This window comes from Drosophila biarmipes, chromosome 2L (assembly GCF_025231255.1).
Source record: "Drosophila biarmipes strain raj3 chromosome 2L, RU_DBia_V1.1, whole genome shotgun sequence".
Lineage (NCBI taxonomy): Eukaryota > Metazoa > Arthropoda > Insecta > Diptera > Drosophilidae > Drosophila > Drosophila biarmipes.
Window position 1 is genome coordinate 13,204,754 of NC_066612.1, and position 15,077 is coordinate 13,219,830.

The window sequence follows — 15,077 nt, forward strand, 5'->3', positions numbered from 1 at the left end:
CTTATCTAATAAACGCTCATAAAAACCCTCACTTTCATGCTTAGCCACAGAAGTCAAACGATCACATAAAAAATTGTCAAGTAATAGAAAATGTCAACTAGTGTTGTGACCCAAAGTGAAAATTGTTTTTATTATCGCTAGTAAAATTGGAATATAATTTTTCCTGGCCATTAAAGGCATATAAAAAGCTGGCCAAGATTAGAGGTTTTGTCTTTTGAATGCAAATGATCAGCGTGCGTGTTTCATGTGATGGTCGACCGCAAATTGCCTAATTGGGTCTGAATAGGGGGAAATTTGAGGGGAATGGAAGTGGGAATGGGAGTGGCTACGAGTGGTCACCGTGAGCCATCAAATGCTGACAGCTTTTAAGTGTGTCACACACAGTGTCTTCATACAAATTATAGACGGCGCTCGTACCTCGTCTCCCCTTTCCAGCTCCGGCAAAGAGTTTTCCCGCTTTTCCCCATTGCGTGTCTGTAATGGATGTCGCCTCTGCCGCAGTCCCCCTTTTAGAATTCCCTTTCTGTTTTCAAGGCGCCACACTGTTTCACACTCAAAAAAAAGAAAAACTAATTTGCTTTTAAATTTTGGCATCTTAACAACTTTCTGTCGAGAGGCATATTAGATTTCTTAAGTATCATATTTACATTTTATATAGATTGTTTTATGTAATTTTATTTTTTAATTTAAATTTTAGTAATATGCAAGCAAAGCCACTAAATTTATTTAATGTTTTTTAACATTTTTTAATTCCCGTCTAAAAAAAAATTTCACTTCGAAAATATTTCTCTGAGTGGACAGAATGCATCTGACATGAGCCAAGTGCAGGTCTCAAGCGCTGTAATTGATCAAAGGAGTGAAATGGAGGGAACGAGAGTTCAGAGTTCGTGCTTCGGTTTATGGTGATGAGATGAGTGTCGATTTGTGGAGGTCAGCAGCTCCCATGAAGATTAATTCCAGGGTCTAAGTAGCTGTGGGACATGAACATCTTTCGAGAGGAGTATCATTGACTTTTGATATGATAATAGTAGGGTAGGGAATGAAAAATAACGAGATCGGGGCTTATGGCGTGCAACTGTCATCGATTGATCTTTTTGGAAAAGGGTGGGGCATGTGATTGAAGAGGGAAACGCTATAATTATTCTAACATCACTTTAAGATATATTTTTATAGTCACCATGTACTATTTTTTTTTAAATCCAAACTTCATAAACCAAGTGAAGGCCATTGAAAGTCCTCAACAACTTTAAGAGATCTTTAAGACCACTGCCTCTGAGTGTTATATTCGTTACACTGGGAGCTTTAACGACATTGAAGGGGATTTCCTATTTACAATGTGATTTGAAGTAAACAAAAGCAAAAATAAAAGTGCCACATACAGCACTTGTCATGAGTCCAAGTTGTGCACAAGTATTTTCAATCTATAGGAGTGTAAACGAAAATAAAACAGACACTGAGTGGGCACTGGAAAAGTCATGCACTTATCAGATACATTTTGAAATAGATCGAATCAATGACGAAAGTGGGCACTGCTAATTAGCGCTTGTCCGTTTGACCTTCCATTTAGGGAGGGAAATTAAGCGAGATTTATTGTTAGCTATTGGAAAAACTCTATAAATTATGCGGTGGTTCTCAAAGCAAAACAAGATTTTGGGCTTTCCCCTTGCTTGCAAGCGGCATTGTTTGTAAATTAGTATTTAAATGGATTCGATTAGTGAGCCACACAAATGAGAAAGGGAAAATGCTTTTTTTAATCAGGGACAGACTGTCAAAGAAAATCAATTATAGTTACGTTGTTGCGATAATTATCCTTTTGGTAAAATTCGAACACCAATTGTAGATACATTTCAAGTACATCTCTGCTCTTAGTTTAATGATACCTATGATTTACGAATTTCCTTTGACAAATGTAGTACACTTTCTTTACGAAGCTTTCAGATTTGTTTACAAACTAACTTTCACATTCACCCTCAAGTCGACTTCAACACCTCTTGCAATTTCTACCTCATTTCTGCTCGACTTCATTGGGACTTCAACATTGATTTAGTTGGATTTCCGCCCGACTGCCATCCTGATTCACTTTTCCTTTTCGCAAGTTCGAGTATCTCGGGTGCATCAACAATTCCCAACATGATTCCTGTTTGCTGTACAGTTGTGCACACACCGACTAAGTCAAGTTCGCAAAAAAATCGAATAATGGATAAAAAATGCCGGGCAGAGGAAAAAACTTGTTCAAGCTCTGCCATTGACAAGCGGAGAGTGCAACGTGCAATGACAACGAGAACACAAAAGTACTTCGTCGAACCGTTGAACTTTCGCCCACCGCCTACCGCCCACCGCCCCCACTTTACTGCCTACCGAAGTGAAAAAGGCGGCCTTCATTGATGGCTAAAACAGAGCGAGAAAGAGACGGGGCCACTTTAACTAAGAACCGACGAAAGAGACGGAGTGCACAGGCCAAAAGCTATTAAAGTGATCTATGAGCTGGTTGAAGTTGCCAGTATTGAGAGCGTAAATAAATATTTCTGGCCAGCACAACATAAATTAAGGCAGACAGTGCGTTGCAAAAGATTTCAACAGCCGACAGGCCAGAGTTGCAATCTATAATTTGTATTTACTTTTAAAGATAGAGATTTAAATGGTTTTACTAACATAATACTTAGGAAATACGCACAGTTTTAAAAAAAAATTTGGTAAAATGTTGGTTTGCTGTAAAATATTTATAATTTAATATGTGCTATGTCACTTAAGAATGCATTTGCATCACACTGATCTTCGATGACTTTTTGGAAAAACGACACAGACAAACACCCGTAATTAGTGAGAGCTATGAGCTCTCATTTGCATCCATTTCCCCCCCGAACAACACTTCCCTCGCTCTTATCAAAATCGATTATAAAATTGTCACGCTTCTGACGCCGCGGAAAAATAATAAAGGAAAACGAAAAAACGCTTTCAAAAATGATGCCATAAATTCACAAAATTATGACATGGAATATAAAAGGCACACCAAACAAAAAAAAAACGAAGGAAAAAAGTCATTATCAATTACGCCACTTAATTAATTTTATTGGAGCATAAAATGCTCCATTTCTCGGTAAGCGACAAGCACACACAGTGGGATTTTCTCCCCATCCCCCTCTCTTTCTCTCCGATTCTCCCTGGTCTCCTCTCCCTCTCCCTCCTTCCCCAATTCTCTGCTTTTGTCGCACATATGTCAATGAAGTGCTAATTGTCGCGTGCCCACGTCTCCCTTGGAGAAAGAGTGGGAAGGGGCATTTCTCTGGCTGGGATTTGAATCCTGTTCTGGTTTCTCTAGAGAAAAATTCGGGAGGGGAGCGAAGAGAAGTAGGGTGCCCGTAATAGCGCTGACACTTTTGCATAATTCGTTTGGTGTGAAGGGAATAATTGAATGTGATTTCGGGGCTTGGCAGGCGGTTAAAGAAAAACTGGAGGCGTTTCCAGGCACGCACTTTCTAAACGAATTTGGAATATTTTACATAGGCATTATTCAACAGCAGTTGACACCGATGACTCCTAAATTGTAGGAGTAATTTGCTAAATAAATAAAGACTGGAAAACCCCATGGAGTCATTCAATTCAAAATGATTAAGACAGCCTGTTGAAAGCCCAGCTAAAGCAGACATAAAATTTAAGAAGCAATTGACACAAATTGGTTTTGCATAATATTAAAGTGTTGGGCTCTAACTTTTTATTTGTCTTTGAAGCACACAAAATCGTTTTCCTTACTGTAAAATGAAAATGACAAACCACTTTACAACTCTGCAGCTCTATCTTAACTAAAATAAATCAAACTCGAAAAAATCCGCAAAGGCAATTAGCCAAGCTAACTATTTTTATTCATTTTATAGTTGCCCAATTGTCTAGGATTTTTTTTTGCCAGCCGCCTTGCAATTGTCCGAGCAATTAAAAATCATTTAGTGGGAAAAGCCGAGGGAAAATTGGAGCGACATGTGTTGGTGGCGTTTATAGCGTATTAATTGACTTTTTTTCGATTGAAAACTATTTCAATTGTGCACTGTGGCAATCTTTTCCTTGCACTAATTTAATTAAGGCAAGGCTGCGGACCACCCACGATGGATTTTTTATGTTTGCGAAAAGGAGATTAAATGCTTGTCGGAAAAATTGTTGGCGTGAAAGTTGCACCGCAGCAACATGCAACATGCAACTAAAAAAGATATACATTTGGCCTGATGGCCATGGGAAGGCTTGCCAATTTAATATTATACATTACATTGACTTTAGCGGGCTGATCGGGAGGCCTTTTCACTTGTCATAAGACTGAGATCCAGCTGGCACAACCACAATACCATCGTTGGTAAAGGCCAACTATAATATTTATTTATGATGAGCCATCCATCTTAAGCTCCTTTAGTAAAGTAAATTAATTTCAAACTAAATTTAGTTATTTGCATTGATGTTAAAATGACCGAAAAGTGAATTATACAAGAGTCGAGTCATATTGAAGTGTAATATATTTAACGATGCTCCCAGCAACATGGTTGCTGCCCATCGGCTTGATTTTGTTAGGTGGTTTGCTTTTGCTGGTAGTTCGGCCGATGATTGATGGCTCGTTATCCATTGGGGGCCGACACTTGAATACTAAACACCCAAGTGACTCAACAAGTTGCAGGTTGCAGGAACAACGCACACGCACGAGGAGAAAGAGACGGCCCAACGAGAGGAGAAAGAGACGGCTAGCAGGCACTCCCACACTGGATTTGTTGCCTGGTTTCTGCAATGTTTGCATACGAGCTGATTATGATTATAGGGGGATTTGTGAGGAATAAAACCTTCAGTGGAGGCCAATATTGCCAGGTTTAAAGTTTTGTAAAAATGAGTATCCTCATGTGGCAGAGTTTCTGAGTCGTCATGGAAATAAATGATATGTGAATTCCTTTTGCAATACACGAAAGCTTTTGTTAAACGAACACCAAATTGAGAGGTTTTCTTTGAAGTGCGTTTCCATAGTATTTTAAACGATTCTAAATAGCTTACATTTGCAAGACACATTCGTTTCTGCATAGTTTTGAGAGCTTTTCTAACAACCTCTGTAATGTGCCTAATCTCGAGTGGAGCTCTCCAAGTACTCTTCGCACTCACACCATCTGCTACCAATTTGAGCTTCATGTTAAACACTCCCCGTATCTTGTTGAGCAACACTGTTTTGTCTGCGGGCTTAACTACTAGCAGTTACTATTTTTATGCCCTCCTATAAAAATGAGCGGAAACTTTGGCCTGCCCCCGAATGGCTGAAAGGCTGCCTCACATTAGCAAGTGGCAGAAGTGTTACAGAACTCCGACTTAGACAATCGCAACTTTGTTTCGATCCGCCCACGGGCGAAAACTTCTGAGCCCAACTCGCCTGCAACTGCAATAATTTTTCTCCTTCCTCTTCTCGTTGCAGGTAAGTGCTGCAAAGACATTAGAAGACAACGATGGCCATGTAAGTACCGCCACCAACATAAAACCCACCCACATGTCGGTTTTCGCGGTGAACAGTTGAGGTCACAATAATAGCGGATGCACTTGCCGGGTTTTAAGTGGAAGATATTATGATTAAAGCAGACAAACATAGGGGTTACCTCTAAGCATTATGAAAATTATGATTATCAGTGTCGCTTTAAGTTATACTTTTTAAATTAGGCAAACATTTCTTATTCGAATTTCGCTAAAATATTACTTGATATGCGAAAAGTGTTTCGGCACCGCCATAAGCCTGCTCGTTTTAATAGCCTTACTTAGTCTCTGTCTGTCGATCCGTCTATGTGTGTCATGTAAAATATAGACACGCAAATTGAACCGAAACCACGCTGCAACCACTCCTGGCAATTGCCGGCACTTCCGTTGCATTGAACTTGCCATATACGCCCCCATCATCGTCCATGCACACAGAGTCATAAATGCATCTGTTGTGTCCCGGGTGGATGACCTGCAAACGATTCCAATTCCGATTCCGAGCAATTACAATAGGCGTCTTGCTTAACGATCGTGACCAATTTGTTGGTCAACCATCAACAGCAGCGATCAACAACGAGATCCCACTCCCCGACCCCCGATCTCCGGCTGCATCTGCAATTGTTTCGCAAATATTTACACACTGAATAGAGAACGGATCTCTATTTGTTCTCCGGTGCCCACTTGAAGCCCCCGGCTGTCATCGAGAGTATCGCACCCACCAGAGACCTGTCCATCAGTTCGATACGCGCCATGCCGTTGCAAAGTCTGTGCATTGAATATTCAATTAAAAAGTGGCGTCGACGGCCGCCGACTGCCATGAAAAATCATCGGAAAATGGGGGGATATTATATGCTGAAGATGTGGATGCCCTAGGTGACATTTTACAAATGTATCTTAATTTTATTACAAAGTTTTAAAGGAAGCCAACTCAAAGAATGACAGTACAAAATCTAGAAAAAATATTCAAAAAGGGTATTTCAGATTTTTTATAAATGTTTAAAGAACTCAAACACACCAATCTTGTTCGGAGTCGAGTTGTACATTAATCAAAATGTACATTAAATAATCATTGTACAAGAAATCAAATAAATGCAGATACTTACTTTCATATACTTTTTACTACAACTCAAATAAATGTAGATACATTTTTCGATAATTAAAATTTTTTAAATGAATAAAACTCCTCTAAAAGTTGCATTAAGATCAGGTAGGGTATGAATAAAAATTGGAAAGCTTATTTCAGTTTTTTAAAATTAAAGATTATCAAATACAATATTTTTTAAATATGGAAAAACACTTCTCAGATGTGTTCTTGTCTATACCACTTCCGCTCTTTATCACCGAATCAAAGCCAATGAAAAACTCACGTTCGAGCCACTTCCATGTAGGGTATGTATCCCCGACCGATTCGATTCATTTCCATAAATAGCTCTTGGCGCTGGAAAATAAAACGTGACTTGTCTGGCTCCCGTCTGCCGACCGTCCTACAGTCTGAATCATTTGCCGCGAACTTAGTTTAATTGAAGCGTTGGCTCGCGAACTTGACGCTGATTTGACTGGCGAATGTCTTTGGGGCCGCACCCGGGCCCTGGCCTCCATGACCGTATCCTACGATTACTCACATTACTTACCCTGTGACCCACATCTATTTGAAGGAAATAGTTGGAAAATGTATGTGGGGAAAAGGGAAACAGACCAGCCCTGCCATGTTGTGCTGAAATTTATGACTTTCATTTGTGTTTTTCTCGCACAAATCACGAAAGCGCCACAACGACACCCGCAGCAAATAAAATAAATTGAAATGTGGGTCAATGTGTGTGTTGTTGTGGCATTGTTTTTCCAAAAGGAGTGACCCAAATGACCCGTCAACAAACCACACTGAACCTAAATACGCATAGATAGCAGTAAATGTCATTTATTTGGCCCGCAAAAAAAACCAAAGTCCGTCGAAACAATCGGATTTTATTGGTCCTATGCAAATATGTATGACCGACAAAATATATGCGCAGCAAAAAAAAAATATTTAAATATCAGCGAAAATATTCCAAACAAGCATTTAAATTTCCCCCAAAACAGCCAACATCAAATTCAATTTGCGATCCGCAAAAACCTCGTAGCGGCTTTCAATTGTTTGCATTTGCTTCTATAATTTTTATGCATTCGCTTGCCATTTTAATTTAATGCAAACATTTGTGCAACAAAGATTAATTATTAAATGCTTATGGATGTGTGCGGATTTTATTGCTGCCAGCATGGAATTGTAATTGCTTTATTTTAGTTTCCTCTAAGCCCGCTTGTTGCAATTAAGCCGAGGTGAACAGTTGTTAAAGACTGCAATTATTTACAGGCAGGCCTTAAGCGGTTCTATATTTTAGAGATATATAAGGATAAGAGAAAAAAAACTTACACATCCCTAGCATGTAGCCACAATTAAATTGGACGTATCATCATCACTTCACTAATTAGATTTCTACCTGCTCTCGGTCCCTCCCCCGACATTGAATTTCCCCACCCCAATACGCAACCACAGTTCATTAGCCCCCATTAGAGTGGGAAAAGCGGCAAGTACAAGGGAAAAGTGAGAATGGAAAACCGTCGGGGGGAGGGGAATTCAAGTTGCATTCACCGGGGAGCAGATAATTGTAAAACTGCTCGGCAAACACATCTGAATGGAAGGAAGAAAGGGTAACAGCATCAGCAGAGTGGAAAACTCAAAGAAAATTCCGTGGGGCAAACCTCAGACAGAGTTCAAAGTGCTGGCGCTGGGAAAGTAGATAGGGAAAACAGACATTGCACTTGTTCACGGGGTGTAATGCACGATAAACCGGGAATACATCTCCCACTCGAGAAAATATCCCACTGATAAGCTGCGGAAGAAGCTCGGTCTTCACAAACTGTTGACAATAATTACGGGGGAAACACAAAAAAAAAGGGATTTCAGTTTGTCCACCAATATCCCCTTATCAGCCATCATTAAAAGTTTTCCGCTGTTAACGACATTACTAAGCCGAAATTTATCAAAAAACCCCAAGCAAGATCCTGGGAAAGTCAAGAATGTTCAGAATATCAGCTTAAAGCCAACAAGTCAATGAACCCTAAATACGAAACCAAAGTCAATTGGTTTTGACTTCAGCCTACCCCTTCCATTTGAAATTCCCAAAGCGCCCGCAAAATTCTTGGGAAACTTTTAAAATGTTAATGCTCCCTCAGTCGTGAATTTTGAGCCCTTCAACATCGGCAGCAGCATCATCATTTATTCAAGCCAAAGGCCTGTCTTGGCCCGATAAAGTGATGGAGAAGTAAGAAATTAAATAAGACACGAACAAAATCAATAAATTGCAACGTCTCAAAGGCAAATTGATAACTTCGATAAACTGGCATTAAATATTCATGCCCAACACTTAAGAGTCGAGGGTGTCGAAGTGAGTGGATGGTTTTTTTATCACTCATTTCGGAGGAAGAAATGCAATGAGCTTAAAACTGGCCAACTGGAAAAGAGTGTAACAAATATAATGGTACAAATAGGTGAGATATTAAAAATTGTAGAGAAGTGAGTAGATATAATTTTCCAGATATTACGCAAAGTGGAATATGGTTTAATGACAAACACAGAAGAAGCACTTTCTTTAATCTTCAACATTAAATTCTAATAAATACTGTCATGTAGCGATTTATTTTTTAATACAAAGCAGTGAGAGAAGTACATATAAAACCCATTCCACTCGTTACTCTGAAATAGTTATAATATCTATGAATATGCTGAAAAAAAATCTCCAACGACTATCCTGTATTGCATAAATTGCGATTTATATTCCTTTACAACTCCGGCGCTTCACAAGGGCTTCTACTTAATTTCATTCAGAGCATTCCATTCATGCTGATTTCTGTGTTGTAAGTACAAACAACTCATTGAAATTATTTCTCGAGAACGATTGCGTTGTATTCTCTGCTCCTCAGCGCGGTCCTCGCCATCTTATTCAGGATTTTATTTTTTATTTCCCTTTGGATGACCGTCAGCTGAACGAATTTATTTATTTTCAATCAATGCAGCAGATTCTGCAGTTGTGCAGTCGTCTTATATTTTTCCCGCTCCTTTGCAGTTCGACATATCGATGCTGGGCAACTTTGTCGCCTCGTTTTGCCACTTTTTAAGGGGGATCGAAGGAGGGGACAGAGGCGCCGGCAGCGGGCTTTCAAGGGGGTGGAGGAGAAGCTGGTTTAGCGAGGAGCGCGTGCCGCTTGGAATATTTATGAGCTGCGTCCATCGTCTTTGGCCATCAACTGACGGAAATCAATGTTGACCCACTTGGGGTTCAGGAAAAAAAGACGGACTTGGAAATGGGATCGGGAAACTGAAGACGCCAGGCCAACGTCCCAGCGTCCCGACGTCCCCTCCTGCAACGAGTGAAAGTCAAGTGAAGAAATTAATTTCCCAGCAAGTCATTAATATTAAGTTTTGCCGGCCACCCAAAAAAGGTCATTATGAGACTGGGACTCGAACTGGGAGTCGCAATTTAAATTGGACACAACTGTCGCACCTTCAATTGTATGTTTTTTCATTTCGCTGGCATTTAATTGCGGCCCCATTTATTATAAACGAGGAATTTTATACGAGCTTCGCCGCCACGTTGCCACCATCTCTTGCCTTATCAAATGGTCTCCTATTTCCGTTTCCGCTGGAATTTATGCTTTTTGTGCACCTGGTTTTGTTTATATTTTATTTTTGCTTGTTTTTTGGTTTGTCCAAACGAAAAAACATCGTTTGGCATTGTCCAATTGGCAGCGAAAACATATATATGATTTATGGAATTATTTTTTAACCAAGCGGGATAGTTGCAAAAAGAATTGAATAGAGCAGGTAGAAAAAAGAAATACAAGTTTTGGACTACAAATGTATAATGAACTTAGCCACAGTTCTAAAAACATATTTTAAATGTTTAATTACATAAATTAAAAGCAAACAATTATGTTTCTTTAATGGAAACATTTGTTAAATGTAGAAATGATTTTTTGGATGAGCTTTTTGTTAAGACTAAAAGATGGTGGTTCGATGCAGAAATTGAAAACTGAACCAAATTGATTTTTCTTTTCTTTTTTATTTATTTTTGTCTTATGCAAAGCAACATTTTTAAGTATATTTCGTCTGTACTCAACTTCTGGGCCCCACTTCCTCTTACACAGATATGCCCCACGAAAAACATAAGCAGCGAACATAAACTATTTTATCGCCTTTGGCATTTGGCTTAGGTTGCTGCTGCAGCTTGTGCTTTTTTCCCTTTTGGCTTGCCCCACCAACTTTTTGCCCTCCCCTCGCCACTCGGATTTCCGCTGCAATCGATAGCCTCGCAATTTATGGCCACTGTTGCCTTACTAAATGAATTTATGGCGAGCGTTTAGCGCCAGGGCTCGGTTTACGAGCTCCAGAGTTGCGTTGCACAAATAATATGCGTAGCTCTGCCACGCCCACCTACCGTCCACCGCCCCCCGCAGAAAGTTGGCAACACTGAAAATTCATTTTTGGTTTTGGCCGAACTCGGTACCCTCGCCGTTTGCGGCTTTTCCGGGTTCTGCTGACCAGGCCAAAACTTTCTGCGGTCCCTTTTTTTCGTTCGCCCAGAAGCAGGCTTTAAACTTTGGCCCCGATTTCACCTCCTCCTTTTTTTCCGTAGTCCATCCTTGCATCCTTGGCGTTGCAGTTTCAAATTTGTTTAGCAAGCCGTTCATAAATTTGACACTTTTTGGCTGCATGTGAGTTTCCCTCGGCTCCGCTCATGTGTCCTGGAAAAGCCCCGAGCCCTTCTGGGCATGTCCAGGTCGAAATTTTGCGGAGGAAAGGCGGGGGGCAGCAGTTGTTGGCAAGTATTTCTGTGGTTTTATCTCCATGCAAAGTAAACTTTTGGCGCTCACTGTGGTTTTTTTTGCCGCTTTGAATTGCAAAATAGTTGGGTTAACTGAGAGGGACACTGTGGGGTTAAGGCTCTTTGTGGTTGGCTTGAGCATTAATGTTGTGCCGGATTGTTGAGGTTTTCTTGCCAACGGGAATGCCGGCTAATTAATGAGAGTTTCAGGAGTAGTCTCCTCAAGTGGGCTGCGCTTTTTCGGTACCAGTTTTTCTTTGAATTAAAATAAGATATAACTTTCTGAAGGAATTTGTTCTTTAATTTCAGAGTATATATTTTCAAATAATTATTAAATTTATTTTTATAAATAGATATTCCTTTATATTTCCATTTAAATGCTAATGAATCGACATGTTATGCAAATCTGACATATCTTTAGCTCGTTACGGACAAATCCATTGACTGACAGCTGTCGGAAGCCTGTAATTCGGGATCTCTCTGTGCGGATGCTCTTTGGATATCCCCTTTCAGTTTCCCCCCCGACCACCGATGCTACCAATTTTCCTAGCCCAAAACAAGCATTCCTGTCAGTCAAACGAACTGATAGACATTCAGAGCGAGTGAAAGTCCGCAACTGGACGGACCTCTCAATGGCCCCTTGCCGAAGCAAATGCCTTGACCCACCGCCCACAAAGGCGCATTTAATTGTGGGCGTGGTGCGGGTGGGCTGGTGGTGTGTCCATTGTCGAACGAGGTGAGGTCAGCATGTGGATGCCCTGTCCCTGGGTCAGTTACAACCCAATGCCGGCAAGGTGCGGCAACTTCATTTAAACAGGGGAAAATGAGGGCATGTGCATTGTGTTGCAGGTTTCGATGTTCAACAAAAGGGCCACGGTGTTGTTGCTTCCTGGCACTGCAACTGACAAGCAAACTGACGAGGGAGACAGGTCGCACAGGCCACCCCTCTGCGCTGACCCTCCACCCCTTTCATGTGTGTGGGCGTGGTCAGCATTAACCTGTTTAATGACAGCGGTGTCGCGGAAACCATGAGCAATTCATGGAAAGAAATACCAATAATAAGTACTTTGCAATACTAATTACCCATTAAGTGAGAACAACTCCTAAGTTCCATCCCGCTCCATTTCTGACAGCTAATGAGTCCTCAAATAAGAAATGGATTAAAAATAACAATTAAATGTATGTCAAAATAGCAAAAATATGAATTATGCCACATTTTGTTATTAAACAAAATCCGGCCAAAACTTGGTTTTGACGGGTTTACAGAATAGCAGAAGTTTTCAAATTTTTTTTGTAAAGTAGTAGTAGTTTTTACCTGTAAAGTAGTATTTTAACTTTAAACAAAATGATTGCTTAACACGGAACAACTCTCTGCAAGCATATAAAAGCACAGCAGAAGTGACCAAAAGAATAAATGAAAATATACATATGTAACATATATATTTTCCCCCAAGGGTCATATGGCCGGCCTGCCATTCAAGGCCCAAAGATCCGAGGCGGAACTGTTAAAGGTTGCCACCGTTCAGTAGGTTTATCATTTATAATTCATTCTCTGTTGGCCTTAAAGGACTTTAAGCTGCCTTTTTCGCAGCACACCCGGCTTGTTGGGGTTTACGAGTATGGCTGTTGCTGTTGAATGAAAAATAAGGCACCTGGGAAATTTGCGTAAATGCTGAGCCAGGCACAACATAAATATGGTAAAATCATGTATAAAGCAAATAACAAGTAGCCGTGTGTGCTGACGAAAGTGTGGGAATTCTTTTAATTAAATTATAAATGCTCGAAAAGACCACCAGCTATTAGCAATACAAAGTAAACAGTATTTTGTCTAAGAAATTTAATAGAAATTAGTGCTTTAAGCGTTCGCTATTTGGCAATTTGATTTACGGCACGCAAGTTATCATTTTGGGGGCGATATTTATGGCGGAGCGCCATAATAGCTGCCAAATGCATATTAACCGCACCAAACTCGGCCACCAAGTGAGCCACACATTTGCACCGCGCACATTTGCACCTCGAAAGAGACGGCTATATCGGACTAGAAAGAGACAAGAACAGACAGAGAGATATTGCATCTGAAGCTGGGAAAAATATGTGCATTCATAATAAAAATTTATGAGCCCAGCCTCAAAAGAAAACTTGGCAGGAGTTGTGTGCGAAAAGCGAAGCAATAAGAAAAGAGCTAGAAGGAGAGGGAAAACCGGAAACAGAAAGAGGCAGACAGACAGAAGTTGTTGCAAATTGCTTCGTGAAAACATCAACTTCATTGCCATTATAAAGTTCAACAAATACAATTTATATGTGAAACAAAATGCATCAAGGCAAACACAGCTAAGAATTCGAAGAAAGAGAAGGCAAGCTGGCGAGAGAAAGAGAAGGCGAGCTGAAGACGATGGGTAAACAACAATTACCCAAGTGTACCAAAAACATTTTTGCCAGTGCCTTCCGTATGTGCACTATCCAGCACAACAAACTTTTCATTGCTAAACTTTTCTTTCCACTTTTGAGGTTGAATCGCTTTTATCTGGGTTTTTATTTGGGATTTCTATGCAAATAAATTGTATAATATTTCTGCTCGTCCCACGCGGCGTATGCGCAATTTGACACGGACACCCCGAAAGTATGCAGCGCGAAATGGGGAAGAAAATTCATTTCAAACAATTTTCAAATCACTTCGTGCTGGAATTTTCATTTTTCCTGCCCGTTTTCCCCCAGTTTTTCCGCCGAGTCAATTTTGCATACGGCTAATAAAAGCATTCAGCCTTGATTTGATATCCAGGATACTTGTTCTGCTCCAATTTACTATACTACACTGGGAGAAAAAAATGTATCTTATACTTGTCAGTCCCCAAGTCAATTGAAAACTGCGTACTACTTTTTTTTTTAATGAAATCGTGGTTTTGAGAGAAAAACCAACAACATTTGTTATTTTTATTATAAATACAATTCTAAGATAGTAAAAACTTTGTTCGTTTTAAATAATTTTTGAGTTAAAAAGGTTTTTAAAAATTATATTTGCTTTTGATGGAAATCATATAAAACTATTTGGTGGATAAGCTGCTACGTAGGTAAAATTTTATAATTCATTGAGCCTAAAAGAAATATTTAAAAAATTGCAATAAAAAGCCGGTATTTCTTTTCTTAGCTTTTTGCGGATTTAATTTTCAGCTGTTTAATGGTTAGAACTTTAGTATTCCTTGATCCTTAGAATTTTCTCCGTGCACCCATGTCGCCTCCGCTGCTTCCATCAAAATGCCACTCGGCTGTGGAATGGAATATGACAAACAGCAGCAGACGGAGCAAACCAGACAAGAGTGGCCTGGGAATCGGGAGGCTCCGGATCCCCCTCGGAGGCTGCAATATTTCAGCACTCAACTCGACAGCAAAGTGTCTGCCGGTGGGGTGAAAAAGGGTGAGGGGATCGGCTGCCATAGAAGAGCAGAAGCTCTCCTCGAGGGGCGTTTGAGTTTTTAATAAGCAGCCAGCGCGGCGTCAAATGCCAGAAGTTTGATGAAAGTGAAGGCAGCTTGGCGGGCATATCCCCTTTCTCCGTATCTCCTTTCTGGCTGCCAGTGCAGTTTTCAAAATTGAATAAAGTTGACAAACGAGGAGAGACCCGAAAGGTGATAAATTCTCAGCCAACGTCACGGACTGAAGTGTCGTCCACAGTTGGGCGGAAAAGCGGGAAAATCTGGGGTAAAGGGAAGCTGGAAAAAGACAAATTTAATTGCAATGCAC

General features: G+C 40.3%; 1 protein-coding gene across 5 annotated transcripts in view; it reads left to right on the forward strand.

Annotated features, from left to right (window-relative positions):
• LOC108034014 (involucrin) overlaps positions 1 to 15,077 on the forward strand; it is a 64,158-nt gene that overhangs the window by 36,697 nt on the left and 12,384 nt on the right. For 3 of the 5 annotated variants that reach the window (XM_050885015.1, XM_050885014.1, XM_017108747.3), the window contains one exon: positions 5,429 to 5,467. The exons of the other annotated variants lie outside the window; for them this stretch is intronic. In XM_050885015.1, coding sequence (XP_050740972.1) covers positions 5,429 to 5,467 — 39 coding nt within the window. The remainder of the gene's footprint in view (positions 1 to 5,428; positions 5,468 to 15,077) is intronic. 5 annotated transcript variants of the gene reach the window in all.